Source organism: Mizuhopecten yessoensis, unplaced genomic scaffold (assembly GCF_002113885.1).
Source record: "Mizuhopecten yessoensis strain PY_sf001 unplaced genomic scaffold, ASM211388v2 scaffold10591, whole genome shotgun sequence".
NCBI lineage: Eukaryota > Metazoa > Mollusca > Bivalvia > Pectinida > Pectinidae > Mizuhopecten > Mizuhopecten yessoensis.
Window position 1 is genome coordinate 928,096 of NW_018408623.1, and position 23,645 is coordinate 951,740.

Here is a 23,645-nt window from a genome sequence, read left to right on the forward strand (position 1 = left end):
TAAATGTAATACGTTTCACTTGTCACCTTACATTTGTTCCAATAGGTGTTTGAGAAGCTACTGTTTGGCTTGTGCTTTTTCCATGCCCTGGTTCAGGAGAGGAGGAAATTCGGACCGCTTGGCTGGAACATTCCATATGAGTTCAATGAATCTGACCTTCGAATATCAGTCAGACAGCTGGAGGTAAGGTGTTGAATCTGTCAGTGGTCTTAGAATCAGGAAAAATCTTGTATCCAATTGCGGGCTAATTTTTCAGTACAATATCAAAACGACGCTCCAGAACATTTGAACATTTTGCATTATTTCACTAAATTTAGACTTTTCATGCTATGGCAATAGAGGATGGTCTTTTTATTAATAACAGCTGTATTTCATAAAACCTAAGATTTTATCCTTCCCTGAAGTATTTTTCTGATGAAAGTTATCCCCCTGTTTAGTTGTTTTATTGTTGAGCTGACACTGTGTTATCTGTCCCTACCAGATGTTTATCAGTGACTACAAAGACCCTCCCCTGGAGGCATTGTCCTACTTGACCGGTGAATGTAACTACGGTGGCCGGGTAACCGACGACAACGATCGACGCCTCATTATGAGTATCCTGAAGATATTTTACTCTGGTGAGATTATAACAGACGACAACTACAAACTGTCATCATCGGGAATCTACTTTGCTCCGCCAAAGGGGTCGTATGATAGCTATGTGGCCTACATCAAGAGCCTGCCTCTTACACCACATCCCGAGGTGAGTTCAACTTACACCACACTGTAGTCATCCTCCTTCCCCTTATGCTAATGACTATTTATGCCCTTGCTATTAAATACCACAAAAGAGTTCTGATTTCAGGTTCATGAACCCAGGTCACTGTTGGTATAAATAGAACATCTTTTTCTCTTTTAAAAGATTTCTATCTTTCACCCCTTTTATGTGTGTGACATTAAAATGGAAAACAATGATGTGACGTCACCAAATCAGGAACATTTCAATGAGGCGATACAGAAACTGTGGTGCGATATCGTAGTTTCTGAACTAATTCTGGTTATAAGAATGAGAGAAAAATACTCTTTCATAGCCAGAGGTGTAGGATAGGGGAATTCTATCCTCCAGATTTGTCCGGGTTTTACACTTATATGAAAACCACTTAAGTGGAATTTCTCTATCCTATACCCTTCGTCATGAAAGAGTCTTAAAGTCATATCACTCTACTGGGTTTATTATATTTCCTCTTTTTATTTGAATGAAAATCTATAACTGCTGTCCTCCTATACAGTTGAATTTAATACTACAGGTATATGGTTTCCATGAGAACGCTGATATATCTAAAGACCAGCAGGAGACTCAACAGCTGTTTGACGGCATCCTGCTGACGTTGCCGAGACAGGTCAGTTACCTCCCTTTGGTCATATAATAGTTGCTAAGGAATTGCATAGTAAAGATGTTAAGCTTTCAAATCGAAGCATTATTCGTTGGTGATTTATGACACTGAAGATTTTTATGAAGAAACTGCCATGGTGCTAAGGTTGCCAGTATGTACCTGTTGCCCTACAGCTGTAGATTGTGGCTTGGTACTTCAATTGATTTTAATGTTTTACTGCTAAAGTGATAAATGTTCTGTAATAGGTAATGTAATAGAATTTGCTTTGATATTTACGATTCTGCTAGGCATATGCTTGTAACAGATCGCAGTAGATTACATTTGCTAGCTGATAATGCATGTGCCAAGCCATTTATTTTACGCAAATTAAGCTGCTAGAGGTAACGGAAAAAAACAGTGCGTTACAATACATATGTGTTCTTATTTTAGAGGATCTAAAAAATCTATATATTTTTAATGTTAATTTGTATTCCAGCATATCTTTCATCATTTTCGTTTTCTAGAAACATATGTTGCATGTTAGTATTATGCACTGGATAAAATTGATATTTTAATCGTATTTGTGATCTCTTAAAAAAAGGAATTTACTTCAATCAGAACGATGATTGTTAGTACACTGTAGTAATTTTCAAATCAGATTTGTCAACATTGGTTAAATATTGTAATTGAATTTTGTTTCTTACTTTTAACTATTGTGCCATTGCTAAGTATTTGCAGCTTTGTTTTGTGTCTTTATATATTGTCTTTAATTAGTAGCTTAAGCTAGTTAAACAGGAAAGAAAGAACCTTGTCCATACACAAGCTTTCCAGTCAGTTGTCTTCTCCTTAACCTTTCGGGCTGTCAATCAACAAACAAATATGTGGGGCTGAAAATATCAATTTTATTATTTTTGAATTTTATGCAAATTCACTGGCTAGTAGCAGTAGATTATTTTTGTAGAAATCTCGGGTCAGATCGTTGTTTGGTTCGTACCAATTCTTAAACTATCTGGTGTATCATATGAACAAGGGAGACAACTGTAACATTAAAAATTATGTTTCAATTTATCAATAATTTAGAAATCTAACCACCAAAGGTTTTCATATACCATATTCCAATGTAATGATTTGATTTAAAAATATGTTTTTGACAGCTGTAGAAAATATATACAAAAAAGAAACGACCATACCAATATCTTCCTTATCCCAATATTACCTAAAGGATGCCTGTCCCAATGCATCCTGGTTTTCCTATATATAGTAACCTCCCATTAACTTCCGTTTGGGTAAAACTGTAGCATAGTTTGAGAAGACACTACAGTTGACCCGGTAGAGCAATGGTTTATATCAATCTGAAGTCTAGGGTTCAAATCCCGGTCTTGCCTCGCAGTTTATTTTTAACATTCAGAACACTGTTGTTGATTATACTTTGTTTATTGCACCTCTGCTATTTCTCATTTCTAAGGTATGGTTTTCTGTTCAGAAATGATTTATAGAAGCTAAAGTCATGCCAGTCCTTAGTTACAGCCTTAAAGTGTGGCCAATAATATCTAAATAGCTAAGTGAATACAGACAGGTTTTGCCCCAATCATACCTGTTAATGACGAGGAAGGCACCGTCATCTCGTGGTTGTACCAGTAGTAGTGGTCATTTGATACTTTAGATCTGTCAGCACAATACACACTGGGGATACATCATGTTGTAATAGATCTGTTGTTTTTAAATTAAATGTTTGTGTTGTTGTTTCTTGTTTCAGAATTGGCTGCCCTTAAACATATCTCAATTCTTATGCCATCATGTAAAGCATTTTCTCATTACTACTTTTATTGCATGTGAATTCATTGACTATATTTGATTATATATTTCACTGTTTTCTGGAGTACACCATTATTAAAAAACAAATGTTTGAATTTTTTCTTTAATTTGGATGACCTTGCATGGCTTGACCTTTGACCTCTATCTTTGTCAACATCGCAGGATGAGGTAGACCCGTGTGAACTTGGTTGTATTTGTTGGGGTGAAGTAACCTAGTTTTGACCTTGTGCATCTGTTTTATGAGAAAGGTGTTCTTTAACTCTTTGTGTGCTGAATGGGAAAAGAAAGCAGCTGTTTCATTTTAATTTAATTTATTTAATCTAAATTTAAAATATTTTGAAATGGTTATGGGTATCTTGATGACAAAGTGTTCGTAGATTAAAACTTTAGCTGAAAAAAATATAATTTTTGTAGCATTTCCAAGATTTTTTATCAAAAATAGAAGTTTTAAAGAATTCTAATAATTTCAGTTGACAAAATTGTTTCAAACTATTTCCTGCTTGACATAATATATTAATATAATAATTTAATTTTAGAGCAGTTTTTTCATATGCTAAAATAGTGCATTTTAAATGCATTTAGAATGATTAAAAATGAAATAAGAAATTTCATCTTTTACAGAGAAATAAACTTGATGTGAGGATTGTATTTCTGACAATACATCATATTCTATAAAGAAACTAACCTTATAAACAAGAATATAATCTTGAACACTGCATTGCCTTTGCTATACATACATTATAATACCCAGGTAAATCACAGATATATCCCCACATGTTTGAAATGTACAGATTGACTATATATCATGTCAATTTCAGTGTGGTGTGTTTCGATCACTGTTCACAGTTTCCATCAAACAGAAATCCTATTTTTACTTCCTCTTTATTTTCAGTTTGCAGTTTACAGGTTCTTGGTGTTTTTGACCGAGCTTTGTTATGGGGTTTGCTGAAACAGATGACTTTAGATATGGATGTAGACATGCACATGTAGAAAGTGGTGGAACTTTGTTAATCTGGGTAAATTGAGGTTATATTAAAATGAATAAACACACAACAAATTATGTCTTTGTCAAGTCAATCCACAAGTACATAATTTATGTGTATCTTAAGAGCCGGAATTTATGTGTATCTGAAGAGCCGGAATGGGTAAAAATGCTTGGGAACTGCAGTTTTCAACATCTGCTTAATATTTGATACATAAGAATATAATTTTTTGGGGAAAATTATATTATTATATCATTTTAATTCTGGAAATAATGGAAAAGTGAAAAATTCAAATTTTCTGGATTAATTGAGTTCTGTTGAAGATGGAATCCTACAGATATTCAACAGAACTTAGATACTTAAATGATACAAAGTGTTATGGCTATTGTTAGACTTAACTTTCTATAAGTACTGATCATGAAATCAATTTTGAAAGATTCTATATTTAGATATTTGCTATACATAATGAGAAAAGTAGGATAATAGGGATAAAAGTACAAAAAGGTCATGGAAACCCATACTTCACAAAGTTCATGGAAACCCATACTTCACAAAGTTCACGGGAACCGCTACTTCACAAAGTTCATGGAAACCCATACTTCACAAAGTTCATGGGAACCCATACTTCACAAAGTTCACGGGAACCGATACTTCACAAAGTTCATGGAAACCCATACTTCACAAAGTTCATGGGAACCCATACTTCACAAAGTTCCATCACTTTGACATGGTACAGTGTGTATTAATCATTACATTAGTAACAATTGTACTCAGGTTTTTTAACTTTAGGTAAAATCATCCCCATTCATTGACTGAATATTTCATAAATAAGTTCACAAATCGCTCCATAATTAAGTGATGAAAACAAAAATAGCTGTTTGTTGCATCATGTGGAGGTCAAAAGTGTCAAGGAGATTTTGTCTTCTTTTTTTTTTAATGTAGACTAATTATATCATGAATGATAATTGGAATTTTGATTAATAATCCTGCATGTTTGATTCAGATTGATATTCAACCAAAAAAACAATACATGAAAGTGAGTGGTAGATCATTGTATCATGTTTTATTTCTTCATAGATTTTGTTAATATTGTTGTCACATTTGATAATTTACCATTTTAAATTTTATTAAAATATTTACAATATTTATATTCTTTATTATTAATTCACAAGTACAAGAATTTTAAGAATCACAATTTATTTTATGATTTTGCACTTTTTGATTTATTTTTTTGTAAATTAATGTAAAGATATATGATTTCAGTTTCATATTAATAACAATTTTGCACCTTATATTTTATCTTGTCTACACATTACTGAAATCTGCTTAAATCTAAAAATAATTTCAATTATTTGTTCACTCTGAAAATTAACTCAAACTCAGAATTTGTATTCATAAATGTAGTATTAAGTTTTGACTTTTCTTTTTTCTTTTATATAAGCTTATACCACAATGTGACATCTGTCCTTCTTAGGTTAATTTTCTTGTGTCTCTGTCAAGTAATTCTCCTCAAAAATACAGTGCAAGATTTTCTTTGTTGTCTGAAATGTTGTTCAGTTTTTATGCAGTTTAAAATTTAGAAAGGGTCTGAATTTCTTGAGACATTTTCAACTTCTTTTAAATTGAGTGCTCCGACCAAACCCTGTGCATGTATTAATATTTAACATCAGAAAACCCTGAACAATTGTCGTTGAATTTCCAAGATGGTAGCTAATTAAGGCTTCTAATGAACTGTTTTACCTCTATAGATCTTGAAAAGGAACAATGAGATTAATCAGTTTGAAAACGCCTAGAAATCATCAACAAATGGTGACTCTATGATTCACAAAGACCTGCATTAACTTATTCACCCCTAAAAATTCATAATAAACTATTCCAAGCTTTGAATTGGAAGAGTTCAAATGTGTCTGCAGGGGTGAATAAGTTTAATTTAGTTGATATGAAGCCTTGTACAGTTGTAATGGAGCATGTCTAGGTTGGGTTTGGCATATATAGGCATGGTTTGTTTATACCCTCCGGACCAGGTTGATGATTAACAAATATTGTACCCTCTAACCCAAGGTGATGGTTAATGCTGGTGAACCTGTTGACATTGACATCAATTTACCAAATACAGGGAAAATATACCGATTCTTTATTATATGCAAATAAATTTGAATAATTTCTCATGTAATTTCTCAAATAACAAAAACTTGAGTTTTTCATTTTGAATATGATAATTATAATGCTACAATAAGTAAATAGCCTTTTTCTCTATATGTTTATATTCGAGTTGTATTACATTGTAATCATGATCATGTATTTTGTAATCCTCCTATATGTATTTATGATCTAAATGAAAGATATTTTCTAACAAAAAATATGTTATGGCTTATATTAATAATGTAATACCAACACTCCTCCATAATGTAATGTCCTCTAATTTATTTATTTATTTTCCTCCAAATATCTATTCTCCAAAAGGTGTCAACCTGTGAAACCTCCAATGAGGGAGATCTCCCTCATTCCACATTTCTAATGAGGGAGAAAGTGCATGAAATGTGACTGAAACTGCTTTGCTCAATTTATCTTTCCCTTTTTATGTATCAAAATAACTCCAAAAAACATTAACTTGTTATGATCATTACACACACCCTGCAGTAACTAGGAGATCATTTGACCACAGGATGTAGATCTTGGGTTAGTGTGAGTTTGGACTTGAATGAGGGAGTTTCGAGAGAGATTGGTAAATTTTGGTCAAAAAGAGGGAGTCTCCCTCCTAATGAGGGAGGGTTGACAGCTATGCTGAAAACCACATGTATGTATTTTATCAGCTTGTACCATACTGTATCAGATGTACAATAAACAGTTTTTTACTTTTAGTTCTAATTCTGTAGATGTAGAGACCTTTAGACCTGATCATTTCCCTAGGGCTCAACCGTGTTTTGTGACAACCAATACCCTTAGTCATCATTGGTATTCCTTGTTGTTCTTCAGACCAGTGGAGGTGGAAAGTCCTCTCAAGAAATCATAGAGGAGCTGGCTAGTGATATTCTTACCAAGATACCACCAGACTTCAACCTTGAGGAGGTCAAGGTGAGTGTCATCTTATCGTTATAGCTCTGGGCCCACTTGTATAAAACATCTCAAGTCTAAGATTTCCCATAGACAATACATTGCTTGTGATTTTCCTTAACTTTGATATGTTTTATACAAGTGGGCCCTGGTTTTCAACCTTCAGAAGGTCAAGGTAAGTGAAATCCTAAAAAAATCTCCTGTATATGAGGAAGTCAAGGAAAATAAAATGCTTACAAAAATTCTACCAGTCTTCAACCTTGAGGAGGTCACGGTGAGTGTCATCTTATCGTTATAGCTCAGGGCCCACTTGTATAACACATCTCAAGTCTAAGATTTACCATAGACAATACATTGCTTTTGATTTTCCTTAACTTTGATATGTTTTATACAACTCGGCCCTGGTTTTCAACCTTCAGAAGGTCAAGGTGAGTGTCATCTTATCGTTATAGCCCCGGTTTTCAACCTTGAGAAGGTCAAGGTAAGTGAGATCCTTAAAAAAAAAAATCAAATCTTCAAACATGGGGAAGTCAAGGTATGTTGAAATGCTTACAAAGATACTCCAGACTTCATCCTGGTGGGGTCAAGGTGTAATTATGATCTGGTCATGATACCTCCCGACTTTATCCTGGTGGGGTCAAGGTGTAATTATGATCTAGTCATGATACCTCCAGACTTTATCCTGGTGGGGTCAAGGTGTAATTATGATCTGGTCAAGATACCTCCAGATTTTATCCTGGTGTGGTCAAGGTGTAATTATGATCTGGTCATGATACCTCCCGACTTTATCCTGGTGGGGTCAAGGTGTAATAATGATCTAGTCATGATACCTCCAGACTTTATCCTGGTGGGGTCAAGGTGTAATTATGATCTGGTCAAGATACCTCCAGATTTTATCCTTGTGGGGTCAAGGTGAAATTATTATTATCATCTGATCAAGATACCTCAAGACTTCAACCTCGAGGAGATCAAAGTAATTATCACTTGATTGGTATCCCTCCAGACTTCTACCTCAACGAGGTCAAGTCAAGTGATGTCCTTAAAAAGACACCTCAATGCTTCAGCCTTAAGGAGGTCAAGGAAAGTGTTGTCTGATCAAGATACATTTGTACATCCAGACTATGAAATAAAGATGAGTGACATTATTGCTGTTGCAGACAAAGTACCCGGTGCGTTACGAAGAGTCGATGAACACGGTGCTGCTTCAGGAACTGATCAGGTTCAATCGTTTAATCCAAGTTGTGAGAAGCAGTCTCCAGGATATCCGCAAAGCCATCAAGGGTCTCGTTATCATGTCCTCAGAACTTGAGGATGTCTTTGACAGCATGATGGTTGGCAAGGTAACAAATTTAAAAAAAATACTGTTATACTATTACTTGTCCAGGTAAAAGGAAATGCCTTGGTAAAGAATTGTGTATTTTTCAATTTCAGAATATTTTACATAACTGAGTTAAATAGTGTAAAAATTGCCTGTGTCTTAGACAGTTGAATTCATGAACTGTTTTTCCAGATGTTTTTAACTAGAACAAACATTGTTTGAATTTGATTCCGGAGGTTCTTTGTGCCTGATTGACAACATTTGTTCATTTCATATCTTGTTGCAGGTCCCAGCTATGTGGGCAGCGAAATCGTACCCGTCCCTGAAGCCCCTAGGGAGCTACGTTACCGACCTTCTGGCAAGGCTTACATTCTTCAAGGTGTGGCTCTAAGGGACTCTGACTTTGTCACAAGATTATATTATAGTTTGATTTCTACTGGTACATAAACTGACACTCATATCTACTGGTACATAAACTGACACTCATATCTACTGGTACATAATAAACTGACACTCATATCAACTGGTACATAAATTGACACTCATATCTACTGGTACATAAACTGACACTCATATCTACTGGTACATAATAAACTGACACTCATATCTACTGGTACATAAACTGACACTCATATCTACCGGTACATAAACTGACACTCATATCTACTGGTACATAAACTAACACTCATATCTAGCTACTGGTACATAAACTGACACTCATATCTAGCTACTGGTACATAAACTGACACTCATATCTGTTCTTGTACCTCTACCTTCTTTTCCCTTTACGTTTAAATGTTTCCTTTCTGCCTCCTCAACATCTACAGAGCCATGATATGACACTAGTAATGATCTGAGCTTCGCATTTAAAAGCTGTTGACAGCTCCACCCCAAGTTCTAATCTGAAAATTGTTGTACTCTTTTGATTAATATGTAGCTTCTCCGACATACAATGTACTTTAAATGTAAAAGGAATAAAAGCAAAACCTCATACCTGAGTTTGGTTTTAATCATTACCCATTTAGTTGTACATGTGACCTTTGACCCTTGATGGCATGAACTTTGCCCTTTGCAGGACTGGATATATGGAGGGCCGTCCATTGTGTTTTGGATTTCTGGGTTTTACTTCACCCAGTCATTCCTCACAGGGGTGATGCAGAACTACGCCCGCAAGTACAAGATCCCCATTGATCACCTCGGCTTCGAGTTTGAGGTGACAAAATCAGAAGCTAACATGTCTAGTAAACCGGTAAGTAATTCCGTAGTGTTTGTATATAGTCTCTAATGATCTGTAAACCTCAACTTTCAGATGCTTATTTTCAATTATTAAATCCTTGGAAAATTTGTTACTTTATCAGAAACCAAATTAATTAATTAATTTTGGGTTTACACAATTTGTATGATAAAGATTTTATAGAAACATCATTAAATGCTTCACATTAAAATCATATTTGTTGTCTATTTTCAGCAATTTCCAGAAAAAAAATGCGATTTTTTTTTATGAATATGAGTGCCTTATCAAAATTATGTCATGCTCTTAAAAAAAAATGAAAAACATGAATTTGTACTTCTTATTTCTATGTCCATTTATAACACATGTAACAATGTTATGCCTTTGTTTCTCTTTTAGTCTGATGGGGCCTATATCAAGGGGCTTTTTATGGAGGGAGCCCGTTGGTGTCGGACTGAAAAGGTCATCGTGGAGTCCCTCCCAAAGATCCTCTATGATCTCATGCCAGTTGTATCCTTTCACCAATGTGTTGTAAAGTGATTGTCCGTCTTCTCCGAATTCATTATGATACCATGAAGAGCAGTAATGTTTTCTGAGTTCAGTATGATGCAGTGAAGAGCATTCGTTTGTTCCCACATCCAGTCCTGATACGTTGTCAGTCTGGTAGTAGTTCTGAAATATAGATAATACTGAAAGCAGATTGGCCGCAGAGGCCAGTAACACTAATTAGAAGAATCTGACTGTTGTATTCAAACATTTTTTTCAGGTTGATTTGTTTAAAAAAAAATGTTGATTTCACAACGAAATGTATTTTACATTTGCCATAATAAATAATGCAGTGACTTGCTCAAACAAGTTCTTTTAGGGTTATTTTAATTTTGAAGTATTTAGGGGTATTCGATTAAGGGTACCGAAATATTCAACTAAACCAGACCTTTTTATCTGTTTATATAATGAAACAAATCTTTTTGAAAGATTCAGAATCATTTAATGTTTTTCTTTGTAGAAGAATATATTTCGTTGTGTCGTTTTGTTGATACTTGACTCACACAGATACAACTGAAGCCAGGGAATAAGGCTGAGTTTGACCTCAGAAATACCTACGCCTGTCCCAGTAAGTACAATGAATCTGACACCAGGTGCTCTTTAGATTGTTTTATGAAATAAAGAAATGAATTTTTCTTTAGCTATATTGTTCAAAGCACTTCAGAAATGAAAAACACTCTATTTCACTATTTCAAGTTAAGTTGATTGAAATCTGCAGCTCCAGTCTAGCATGAGGTCTGCAGTATTTGGCAAGATTTTAACCCAAGTAATTTGTTTGATGACGAGTCAATACAGGTATAGCCGCCGAGGCATGTTCCAAATATATATCTGTAAATAATGTTACAGTTATTGCTTATCTTTCATTTCAACATATTTTATTGACAAAGATGGCAAATTGTTAAAGGGAATGGGCAACAGGCACAGCCTATGTAAGCCCTGTCCATATTCACATATTAATAAACGGTTTCGTTGTTTATCTGGAGGTGATCTGATTTTCATTTAATGTCATACCTTCTTGTGAAATGAAAATGCTAGGCAGACTAAATAAATTTGGGTAATGTCCAGATAAAACTGATTTCCACTTGCTCTGCAGCTTACAAGACCAGTGCTCGGCGAGGGACCCTGTCCACCACCGGTCACTCCACCAACTTTGTCCTGACCATTATGTTGCCTATAGACATGGAGGAGAACCACTGGATCAACAGAGGAGTAGCTCTGCTGTGTCAGCTAGATGATTAGGTAGTGTCGTAACATTCAAGGTCACTTCAAGGTCAAATTAGATCAAACATTCAAGGTCATCTCAAAGTCAACTGCAGCCTCGCTATTTTAATTAAAGTGGTGGCTTTGATATGCGGGACAATAATAACATCGTAACATTCAAGGTCATCTCAAGGTCAACCACAGGGTCGCTGTGTGGATTAGGGATTATAGCCACTAGATAACTACATCCCACCTCACCTCAAGTTTAACTTGGGGAAGCACTGTGCCGTATCAGCTGTACAATTGGATAGTGTTTTAACATCCCAGGTCACCTCCTAACTAAAGGGTTGCTGTGTGGATATTCACAAATTGTTATCCAGGGTTTTTGGGCAACAAGTTGGTGTCACCTAGATGTTGAAGAATATTATTCATGGTCACCTCAAAATGGACAAGAGTGTTTCTGGTTTGTCACCTAGAGTACAACATTTGTAGTCACTGCAGGATCAACATGTACAAATTAGAGGATGACTGATCAGCGAATGAATACACTAACCGTAGACTGTTACACGATCAACATAGAGGAATGCGAACTTTAGCTTCTCTTGTTCATCAGTAAATCATCAGACAATATTATTGTGTTGGATTTGTAGATATGCTTGACTGTAAGCATGGTGTCGAGCTATCAGTGGAAATACGGTGGAGTTAATGGGTTCTGTACTCCAATCATTTGGCTAATTATGATGGAAGGAGTTCAGAATCATCTTACTATTTGTGATAATGTTTTATTGGTATCACAGTGCTACTATGGTCACATAGTGTATTGCAGTGGGTTCACATGACGTAGTGCTATATATGGGCACTACAGTTGTCCGATTGAAGGGTAAACGTGCAAATCGTTTGTTTGATCTATATTCTATGTCACACAATAACACCTTATCCAGGGTACATAGAAACTCATCAGATTTGTAAATAAGAAATTGTTAAACATGTATATATTTTTCAAGTGTCACCACATGCAATGACTTGATCAAGTTAAAATGTCTATGGATTTGTTCTTTATCCACTTGAATGATTAGTCATACTGACATTATATGTAGTGCATCATTATTTGTTCATGAAAAATATGTGTAAATTATGGAATAATAATCTTTGATATGACATTTCCTTTTACATAAGGCTTTAGCATTGCATTACATTTTATTGTTTTCATATTAAATTGCATTGGTGCAAGTTAAGGATATCGAGTAGGTACAATGTATGTATGCTATTTTCATTATTTGAGGTATATCATTATTAGAAAGGTCCCTCTTATATTACAAGCTGGGCCAGGGGAACTTCAGATCAAGTTGTCTGGAAAATTTGATTCTGGATAAATAAGATTTGTAACCAGTTAAAAAAAGAACTATTTGTATAAAAGCAGAAAAGACAATTTCTACATAAGGGAATTCTATATTCTTTGAAAATTGTTTGTCCTTAATGAAATAGAGGTAGCATTACTTAATATTAGAATAGATATACTGGGGAGGTAGATAGTTCAGCTGATCATAGTCCAGATTGATGATCTACAACTTGTATCTCGTACCAAATCCTGTGATAGTAACATCGTTACTTATGTATATACGCTGTAACAGGCAGGTTTCTTTTATTTTCATGTTTTTTATTTTCATGTTTTACATAAATATTTATTTTGTCTCAGTTTTTTAATGAAAACTATATTAAATTGTTAAAAGAACAATATTCTGTCTACATATTGATGTATAAAGTACTTTTAGTATTATATACCGCCTACACAAGTCTTTCACGTGTGCTTTGTTGTAGTATGTTAATATTTATACAAACATGTTATACACTGGGGAAAACTGCAGTTGTTCCTGAAGTGTGTTGTAACAAGTTTAAGTACAAAATAATGTGAATGATGTGTTTAATAAACAAAACTACACTCCATGATGTGAAACTATTAATTGCATCAATTCACTTTGGTGCCATGAATTTGAAATCTGACCAAACTTCATGGTGGGTGGAAATGAAGCTGATAAATATTCCTTGAATATGTACAAACAATCCACATATTGTTTTAATACAACTTATGGTTTGTATAGTCCTGAGTATTTTTTATCACTATGCATGTTTAAGATTGAATTTGTTTTATCTCTTTCGAAAAGCAGTTTATAGATAACGGATTAAAATCTAAGTATAGAATAGTAATATTCTCGTGTTACCTTTGATCAAATTGATGTTTTTTCTCGTTAGCAGTTAAAAGATATATATTCAATATTTGTTTATTTCCTTTGTGAATTATGTATTTTGCTTTTAAAACTATTATACCAACGTAATGCTAAAATCTTTTTTGTAAAGAATTCATTATATGGAAAGAAGTATTTATTAAATAAATAATTGACTAATGCTGTCTGTATTTATATAGATTAACCGAAATGATAGTGAACCATGCTTTAGATAATCACATATAACTAAAGGTAGAGACCCACCATTTTACTTCCGTTTATAGGTTCTAAAAAATGTTATTTTCCTGTCAAAAGAAGATGCGGAACTAGTTGGAACTCTTCTATGTAGGAAATAAGACACGGCGCTGGGACTCTCTACCTTAATGCAATACAATGGTAATGAAATAGATATAGAGAAAATTGGAAGCCGTGTATGTTAACATGACCGTTCTGTTTCTAATTATATAAAAAGGAGGTCAAATGATCGTTCTAGGGAATACTACCTCTTTTTTGTTGTTGACATTAAATCAAAATTTAAACATATACAAACATATCACTTAAGAATTAGGATTATGTATCAGTTTTTTGCAGTGTAGAAGTTTGTGGTACATTTTTCCAGCTGATGAAAATCGGTATACAGATGTACTACTTTTATTCACATCAGAAACAAAAAAGGCTCAGAGTTGTATATAAACGCTAGGTTTAACAACTTTTTTTTACAAAGATTTCATAAAAGTTATGTGATTTTGTGGTTAATAAAAGTATTCAAAAAAATTTCTAAAGTGAAACTTTATTGACTTTGAAACATGAAATTTAAACTTGAGCTTCGTGGTGAATTGTGAATATATGGGTCCATACATATTTTTCATTTCTTGATTTAGTAAAATCGAGATTATTGCACTGTGATAAAATGTGATAATTATATTATTGGTACATGTTATTTAAGGGGTTAAATTATGTTATACATTATTCATTGAACATTGAAATCCATTGATATTTTCTCCATATTAAATGTCCAAATTTTCTTCTAAGCAATAGTGACCCACTTAAAGTGTTGCACAACGTTAACGTTTTATTATATTTTATTTTATTTCGATGTGAAATGTCCTGTTTAGTTAGTATCGGTTAATTATACAGTATTGTTATCCGTCCTATGTTAAAATGCACCTACTCACCAATTATTTATTTAGATACTTGTCAGTTATAGTTCAGCATAGACGATATTTATTATTTCATACAGTACATGTATAAACCAGTAGCTTTCATTAATTTATTTACAACTTTTTTGCATTGTGATCTTTATGTTTTATTTTAGATATATCACGTTTTCGTCTGTTTGTGATATTAAGTATATGTTTAGTTTTGTTTTGTCTTGTTTCTGCAGTCATCATCATTATTATCATTTCTGTCTTCAATTGTCTATTGCCATTCTGATCTCTCACCTATCATATGTTGTTTTTATAATGATGAAAACAACTTGTAGATTGACGTTTTATTGAATGTGTCGTCACACCCTTGATGCTTGCTGTGTCCCCGAAACATGTATTCGAAAAAATACATCCCGAAGTATGCACATCAGCTTCACACCTTTCTTCCTGAAATCAAAATTGCATCTGTGACAGAGAATGAATGATACATTAAACTTATCAGAGGAAAAAGGATGAGTCCTGCAATTCATGTATATCATTGTTCATTATAGTTTCATTGTAGTTTACTCTAAAAGTTTCACTAGTACAGCAGAAAGGATTTTTTGTTTTCAATTTCTTAAGTATGTAGCTTAGGTCGTTGATGAATTCGGCAATGGCACATGGAAAGAAAACAAGATTTTAAATTGTATTTTGTCGGTATGATTTCTTATGTCGTATTAAAATTGCTGCTTGTGATATTAGATTATGACTTTTATTACTTGGGATGTTAAATGATATCATTAATTGATTGGGAAGTTTTTTTTTTACCTTTGACACAATTAATTCATTAGCACCTAAAACATGTACAGTGTTATTTCTTAAGTATTTGTAGGTCACTATTTGTATATAGGTCACTGTGACCTATTTTTATTGTATAAATATACATGACACATTTTGTCTGTGATATGGTTGTTCATGATCAAGTGTCCGTCTCGATGATGCAGACGCAGGTATTAATTACAACATTGTGTAGTGTTGTATCTCAAAGTCGTTACGGTAAATGCTTGATTTTTTTTTATCCAAATATGTCCCACAAAGGCGTAATTAAAGATTAAACATTTGTCAGTATCACTGCTTAAATCTAAAAAAATTGTGAAATGGCTCACTGAATGTAAAATCATTGTCGGTATCATTGCTTAAATGTAGTATAATGACATGAAAGTAATTAAATAAAAAGGAACATTTCGGTAAAAAATTATATTCTAAATACTGTAGTATGATAAAAAAAAATGTTTGGCATTTACCGGACCTAAGACTTTCCATGATATAATTGGTATTAGTATATTAAATGAAGGTTACACATTATACGGTGAAAAATAAATTATTTTCATACATTTTTAGCAAGTTTTTGTTTTGTTTCTACAGCTTGAACATAAATGGTGAAATATAAACTTACGTCTAAGTAGATCAAGTTTAGGAAGGGACACGTCTCCCATCGTCCAGCGCCACAGTCTTTCTGTCAGGCTTATTTTCTCTATAAACATCTTCTGAATAACACGCATTTAGAGTAAATTGGGATCTTTCTTAAATGTAATATGTCTATCAACGCAACGTATTGGAGAGGGACAAGTCTGATTTTTATGTTATGCGGATATGTTTTCTACTTCTTGTAAATGGCTTTATATAATTGATCATAAACTAGACATGCCTGTGTTAAGTTAACTGAACAAGGCTTCGTCAGTGGATAACGCCACTTAGAGCATAGCATACAGCCTTAACTATAACAGTACGTTCCAACTACTATGTAGCTCTCTCTGACCTTATCGTATTATCGTGTTAATTGCCTTATAATAAGGAAATTAATTCAACTAACGGATAAAACGGTGGTATAGCAACTATAGTGTGTAGCTTAAAAAAGCAACAGATGAAAAGATTATTATTGACAGTGTGACTTCGGACATTGTAAACTGCCGTACACAAAGAAAAACGAAATTTTGCTCACCAAACGTTTTCTCAAAAGACTTCGAGCGTACACACCTGAAATCGTTGCTCCAGAGTTTCAGCTGTTTGCATAAAAGAGTATGTTTCCGGCTCCTGATGTGGTAGCAAAGTATGTAAAGTAGTCTCTGAAATACTATAAAAAGAAGATGTTATATATATAAACAGTTCATGCATCATCTATCATTTTGGCCTGTGATGAGATGAACGAGACAATGGTGTAAAAAGTAATAGTATCTTTTTTCATAGTAATATAGCTAAGTTAATGTAAAGGGCCGGTTTCCAAAACGGCCCCTTCTCTGATTCAAATTTCCTGTTGGTGGTGCATTGCCCATGTCGTTGTGGTCACAAATCTATAAAGTATAAAGATTTAGGTCACTTGGTTTGTTTTTTATGGCTCCTCAAAGTTGTACCTTTCAGAAGCTGTCTAAGTGTTGATAAAATGTGCATGTTATGTAAAATATTAATGAAAATCTAATCAAATGATGGTCACCGTAAAGAATACATTCATGGCATGATTGTGACAAAAAATCATGTTTCCATCGCGCCATTTGGCTGTTTTATGGAAGAAACAATCTCAAAAATGCCATTTTCGATGATAACATTTTAGACACAAAAACTGTGTTTTTTAGAGAATACACCCTTTTATGGGCGTTGGATGCAAACCAATTTTTATCCTATTAAACAGTACGTAATATGCTATTGATGAGAGGAAAAATCATCAAAATGTAAGTGGTGGAACATTTTCAAATGTTGGGTTGAATTAGCCTATGGTTGAATTGCCGATTTTCGACTTTCTTTAGATAATTAACAAAAAAACGAGAGTATTTGCTCGGTATGTTGAGAATATGTACACAGATATGAAAAAAAGTGAGAGAAACACTTTTTCATAAAAAAAATCCAAGATGGCTACTTCACAAGTCCCCGTGGTTGAAGACATTGGCTGACAAATAGACAGAACAACAAACAAAACGTGTTCCTTATGATTTTGGTTGGTTTTCGCATTTACGGGAGTGTTCATAGCTACGGGCGATTGTATAATACCTATATTTATAAGTTTGGTTAGTCACATGGTAACGGGGATCTTTCATATCGAGCCCCAAACATACTTTCGACATATGCACTCCGTTGCCGCATGGAAAACTATTTCAAGTTTTGTCGGAATTTCTTTACCTGTGGTTGTAATGGTCGAGGGTTTTCCAGCGTCCTGTAATACCCAAGGTAGTACAAGATACTGGAGATGTGCGCACACATTCCCATCGTTCTCTCTCCAACTGGGCACTGGCAGTAGTAGTCCTTTATTGGGGCCTCAACATCGGGTGAAACGGTGAACCGTATCCAAACGTTATATTTCGTTTGGCTTTTGTGTCGAGAATGTATTTGACATCGGAGAAGGTCTGGGGAGTGCTGGTAAAGCCACACCTCATAGTCTCCGTCATCACTTAAATGTTCGGCGATGTAACCAGGAGCCAGAGATATCTGATACGTTCCACACGTAATGGTTCTCAAGTAATCAAGATCGAGACGGGGAAACAGTACGGAAGATGCATCCATCTTGACAAACTCGGACCTTGCCCGTCTAGATAGGTCCAGATATGTCTTGACTCTCTGAGCTAAACCATTCGGTGTTGTCAAACGGTCCTTCATACGTTCAGCCATTAGCCTATCTTTGGCATCTCTCTCTGGAGATCTCTGGTAGATCGGTCCTCTAATACCATTCAGACAGGCTGTGACGGTTCGAAGCAAAGCCTCGATGACATTGATAAAGCTGTTAGACACCAATTGCGTTCGGAAGAACGTCCAGTGTTTCAGACGACCATGATAGGATTCCACAATCCACCTCGATTTGGTGATAGTTCTGTCAAGATTTGCTTGGACGTCAGAATGTTGACTTTGACCGGGTTTCAGGTATGACGGCATGCTAGCATTGAGGCCAGAGGCTTCGAGAACTGGTAGGACATCTCTAAAACCTCGGTCAACGACAACGTTGTCGTCTGGTTGTAGCCAAGTAACTAGCTTGTCCATGACTTTTTTTGTAATTGTAGCATCATTTTCGCTGCCAGTGAATGGTCCTACTGTGTCCAGAATGTAGCCATCTGGTAAGGCGATGCTCATGAATTTGAGATAGTTTCTCTTCTTCTGGCCACAGTAGGACATTCTCTGGAGCTTGTGGTCGGAGCTTTTCTGGATATAAATATAGGTGCCATCTAATATGGCAGTGGCTTTATCTCCAAAAAATGCTTCTGAAAAGACAGTATTGTGCCCGAGCAACTGTTCTCTTGTCAAGTGATCCGGACCTAGAAATTGTGGGACTATCGATGTGTCTAATGCCTGTACTATGGAGTGGAAAGTTTTGGACACACTTGACTTGGAAATTCCAAAAAGAGAAGAACACTGACTCCAGGAAATGTCGGTTTTCAGTTTTACCCAGAACAGTAATAGAGCATCGTGTGTAGTCTTGGTATATATACCAGATGAAAGATATGGGGAACAGTGCGAGTGGATTTCGAGGAACTGATCTTTGGACCAACCTGTCCAGGCCATGCATGCCGAGTCATCAAGAGAAGAAAAGCTTATTGTAAACGCAGACTGGTTCTGTGAAAGGACGTGCGACACCTCTAGGAGGTCATTAATGATTTCGGACGATTTTGATGGTAACTGAGATTCCAAGGAACCTCTACCATCAAGGACAACCTCTGTAGACGGATCTAAGTCGTTACCAATAAGGTGAATGGAGCAGACGCGGGATGAGGTGGGACACCACAGTTTGTGTGAATAGATCAGGTGATGTCTTGCACGTTTTGGTAAGACTGATGATTTTGTTCCATTTCTTGCAAAGGTAACAAGACAGAGACAGCATTTTTTGTGTGAAGATGATCCATTCAAAAGATCATGAAGGGTCAGCAACGGCAGGATATGGGACGGGGAGTCGTCTTCTTCCTCTATTTCCTGGTTCTGCTCGGGTTCAGGTTCAGGCTGATTTTTGTTCCGAAGATACTTCATGTAGCACTTCTGGCAAATAAGTGCTTGTTCCTTTGCTGACATCAATCCTTGTTGCACCAGCGTATCTAGGAGCCATTTATATTGTGGACTATTTACATTGCGTGCACTTCTGTTCTTATTGCCACTACGTTTCTTGAAGTATACTTGACACCCTTCTCCAACACATTTACCCTCCATCTTGAAACAATAACGATTGGTTTATGAAGCGTCGATAAAGTAACAAAATAGCAAGCCACCGATGATTGCTGTAAACAGCTAATACTTAGTAGTTTGGTACAATTATGCGAAAATGTGTGATAAATAACGAACAACTAATTACACAAAATAACAAGACAATATAATAAATCACATTCAATACCTCCAAGAAGCGCAGAATTGATTGATTACTTAGAACAAAATAAAGTATTTCATATGGATAATCTATCTATTCGATGTGGCGTGGTCGGCAGGCACAAAGAAAGTGAGACAAGTCAGGGTCCCAACCCTGACAGAGCCACAACGCTTTGGAGATGGGACAATAAAACAAGGAAAGTGAGACAAGAATAGCTAGCGTCGAGTCAATGATTCCGTAAACGTATAGACAAAGACAAGAAGATACGGATAAATGTACAAGGCCACACGATCAGAAAATTCAGAAGAGGACAACTTGAGATAGAACAGTATTCATGTATCAGGGTGTCCTCAGTGTAAATCTTTATATCGATACTGTTTATTTAGTCGTTACACATCATAAAACTGTCATGAAAATATCCGCTCTGATATTCAATATAAAAGTTTGTATATAATAAGCTATATAATAGGGTTTCAGACAAGGTTGTTACTCATTTCCCCTTTTCTTTCAATTTACAACCACATTCAGGCGGCGATATGAGAACGTTCCACCACATGGAATTAGCTGATTTTTGGTACACATATGAAACAAGTAAAGCTCTATCCGATTTTCTGATGGAAATTTGCATCCAAAACTATATAACGGGAGAAAATTGCAATTTTATGGCATTTTTCTTCATAATTGTGTCTCTGCAAGTGCATTTTCATCCGAGAATTATTTTTTTTATGTTTTATGAATAAACACGATGTTTTGGAAATATTTATCAAAAGAAATTTATACTATGTTGCGAATTACAATTTCGAGATAACCTTCTTTTATTTACGAACTTATGTCTTTGATGCTGAAATTGACAACTTTATAAAAATACATTTTCACTGAAATTATGAAATCTGGGTGTCGGAAAGGTGTAAAATTATTCTTAGGAAAAGAAAAAAACAGTAGTTGAGCTAGATCAGAAATTATACGGGGGCAGGCTCCTATGGAGAATTAACATTACTGGAAACAGGCCCTTTACTTATTTACTAAGTATTGCTTAGCAATGTACCAATTGCAGATTTCATTGAGGTTATTCTCATATAATCTTATCGAAATAAACTTTCTGTGATAGATTTCGGCAGCCAACTGACCATCTACTTTTACTCTAGGATTTCGAGAATTGCAGGATGATGAAGATTTTGACCAATTTTTTTTGGTCGCATTAATGATCTAATTGGAAAATATACTTTTTCCTAGAACGATACGAAGGTCGATTTTAGTTTAGAATTAGTTTGGTAGTTTCTTATTGGTATTTTTATATATCTGGTGCTACTATCTCTCGAGAGTTCAACCGAAATAAATCCTTCACAGGAATACTCATACTTACCAGATTCAATGTCGTTCTATTTCTCCAATATGATTATGCGATTAAATATTTTTTTTAGTAAATGAGGTAAGAACTGTCAAAACCTTGGAACATTTTCGCACAACATCGACAAGATATGTATTGAAAAATAGATAAACAAGAGTGTTCTTGCATAGGGTCTAAATCTGGAGTTTCAATAACGAATATGAGCTGTACAGTACAAGGGGAAGTGACTCAACTAAGCTTCGAATGCATTTTATATATTGTCGTCTCGAATATAGAGTGGAATGCCGCATCATACGTGGAACAGTTGTTATTCTTTTGTAAGCTAGTGTTTACATATTACTTATCGGAGGTGCAATGTATTAGAGACAGCTGTAACGTTGCCGCTTTGATGTAACACATTGAATGTAATCTTTGAAATATTCAGAATCATCGCAATTTCGAGATGTAAATATACTTCAGTAGAGAGCAAGACTATTATCTCGCGTTCGTAACTAAAACCAGTTTAAATCTGCCATCTTGCCAACAGAAAAAAAGTCGCCGTTGTGTTTACAGTACCGTTATTCACCTCCATATCGAATTTGATCAAACTTGAACAATATAAAAAGTTCGACCAATCAGAGGCCATGTTTGATATCCGATCATGGCAAAAAAATGTGTTCTGTACACCTACACATGCATATCAATACTCATGAAAAAAAGTACCCGACAAGAAATCCCAGAGAAAACGTCATGGCGTTTGGGGACTTAATAAGTCGGATATATAGTAAACGTCGTATTAAGGTATACCACTTAACCCATTGAATGAATCACTGGCTGAGTAACTACAGAAGACATGTCATACATTAGCACTAACTCTATCTGAGAAGCAGTGTGACTGTAAATTTATATACTGTGAACCATTTGTTGTAAGTGTTTAATTTTAAAAATGAGGCGACAGAAACTCGTAAGCTACGATCGACTCTGCCTTCATTTCTTGAGTTTTTGTCAAATTTGCGTTAAAGTCCTATCGATGGTCTCCTCAACGACGACCTCAGTATTGTTGGAAAAAAAGCTATTGGATACAAAAAATGGAAAACACAACAGGTAAGTGAGAAATAAATTTCGTAATCCTTGTAAATGATGTCGAGGTCTTTACAATGGCCGAAACGGAAAGATTCATCGGATTTATATCTTGATTATGAAACAATATAAAAGTCCAAAACAACATTGTACCATACTGTAATAGAATACATCCGCATTATCCCTAACACGTATGTAATCGTGTTAGCTAACACAGCTTCTATATCTCTTTGTTAATACGTCAGTATCTTGTAAGCTGTCTACGTAGAGAAGAGAAGAACAGGGTCTGCCGAGTGTGGAAAACAAAGAGAAGAGAAGAACAGGGTCTGCCGAGTGTGGAAAACATAGAGAAGAGAAGAATATGGTCTGCCGAGTGTGGAAAACATAGAGAAAAGAAGAATAGGGTCTGCCGAGTGTGGAAAACAAAGAGAAGAGAAGAATAGGGTCTGCCGAGTATGGAAAACATAGAGATAAGAAGAACAGGGTCTGCCGAAGTGTGGAAAGCATAAAGATGGGAAGAACAGGGTCTGCCGAGTTTTTGAAAATATAAAGAAGAGAAGAACAGCGCCGGCGAGTATGGAAAGCATAGAGAAGAGAAGAACGGGGTTTGACAAGTGTGGAAAGCATAGAGAAGTGAAGAACAGGGTCTGCCGAGTGTGGAAAAACATAGAGAAGAGAAGAACAGGTCCTGCCGAGTTTGGAAAACATAGAGAAGAGAATAACAGGGTCTGCCGAGTGTGGAAAACATAGAAAACAGAAGAACAGGGTCTGCCGAGTGTGGAAAACATAGAGAAAAAAAAGAACAGGGTCTGCCGAGTGTGGAAAGCATAGAGAAGAGAAGAACGGGGTCTGCCAAGTGTGGAAAATTTAGAGAAGAGAAGAACAGGGTCTGCGGAGTGTGGCAAACATTGAGAAGAGAAGAATAGGGTCTACCGAGTGTGGAACATAGAGAAGAGAAGAACAGTGTCTGCCGAGTGTGAAAAACATAGAGAAGAAAAGAACAGGGTCTGCCGAGTGTGAAAAACATAGAGAAGAACAGGGTCCGCCAAGTGTGGAAA

At 35.3% G+C, this 23,645-nt stretch overlaps 1 protein-coding gene across 5 annotated transcripts in view; it reads left to right on the top strand.

Moving 5' to 3' along the window:
• LOC110461245 (dynein heavy chain 3, axonemal-like) overlaps positions 1-16,259 on the top strand; it is a 165,415-nt gene extending 149,156 nt beyond the window's left edge. For 4 of the 5 annotated variants that reach the window (XM_021514644.1, XM_021514645.1, XM_021514646.1 and 1 more), the window contains 11 exons: positions 46-183; positions 482-742; positions 1,287-1,379; positions 3,109-3,150; positions 7,127-7,225; positions 8,362-8,544; positions 8,809-8,901; positions 9,598-9,771; positions 10,153-10,263; positions 10,807-10,867; positions 11,393-16,259. In XM_021514644.1, the coding sequence (XP_021370319.1) occupies positions 46-183; positions 482-742; positions 1,287-1,379; positions 3,109-3,150; positions 7,127-7,225; positions 8,362-8,544; positions 8,809-8,901; positions 9,598-9,771; positions 10,153-10,263; positions 10,807-10,867; positions 11,393-11,538 (1,401 nt within the window). In that variant the 3' untranslated portion in view covers positions 11,539-16,259. The remainder of the gene's footprint in view (positions 1-45; positions 184-481; positions 743-1,286; positions 1,380-3,108; positions 3,151-7,126; positions 7,226-8,361; positions 8,545-8,808; positions 8,902-9,597; positions 9,772-10,152; positions 10,264-10,806; positions 10,868-11,392) is intronic. The other variant, XM_021514648.1, reaches the window with a different exon arrangement.
• Positions 16,260-23,645: the final 7,386 nt, after the last annotated feature.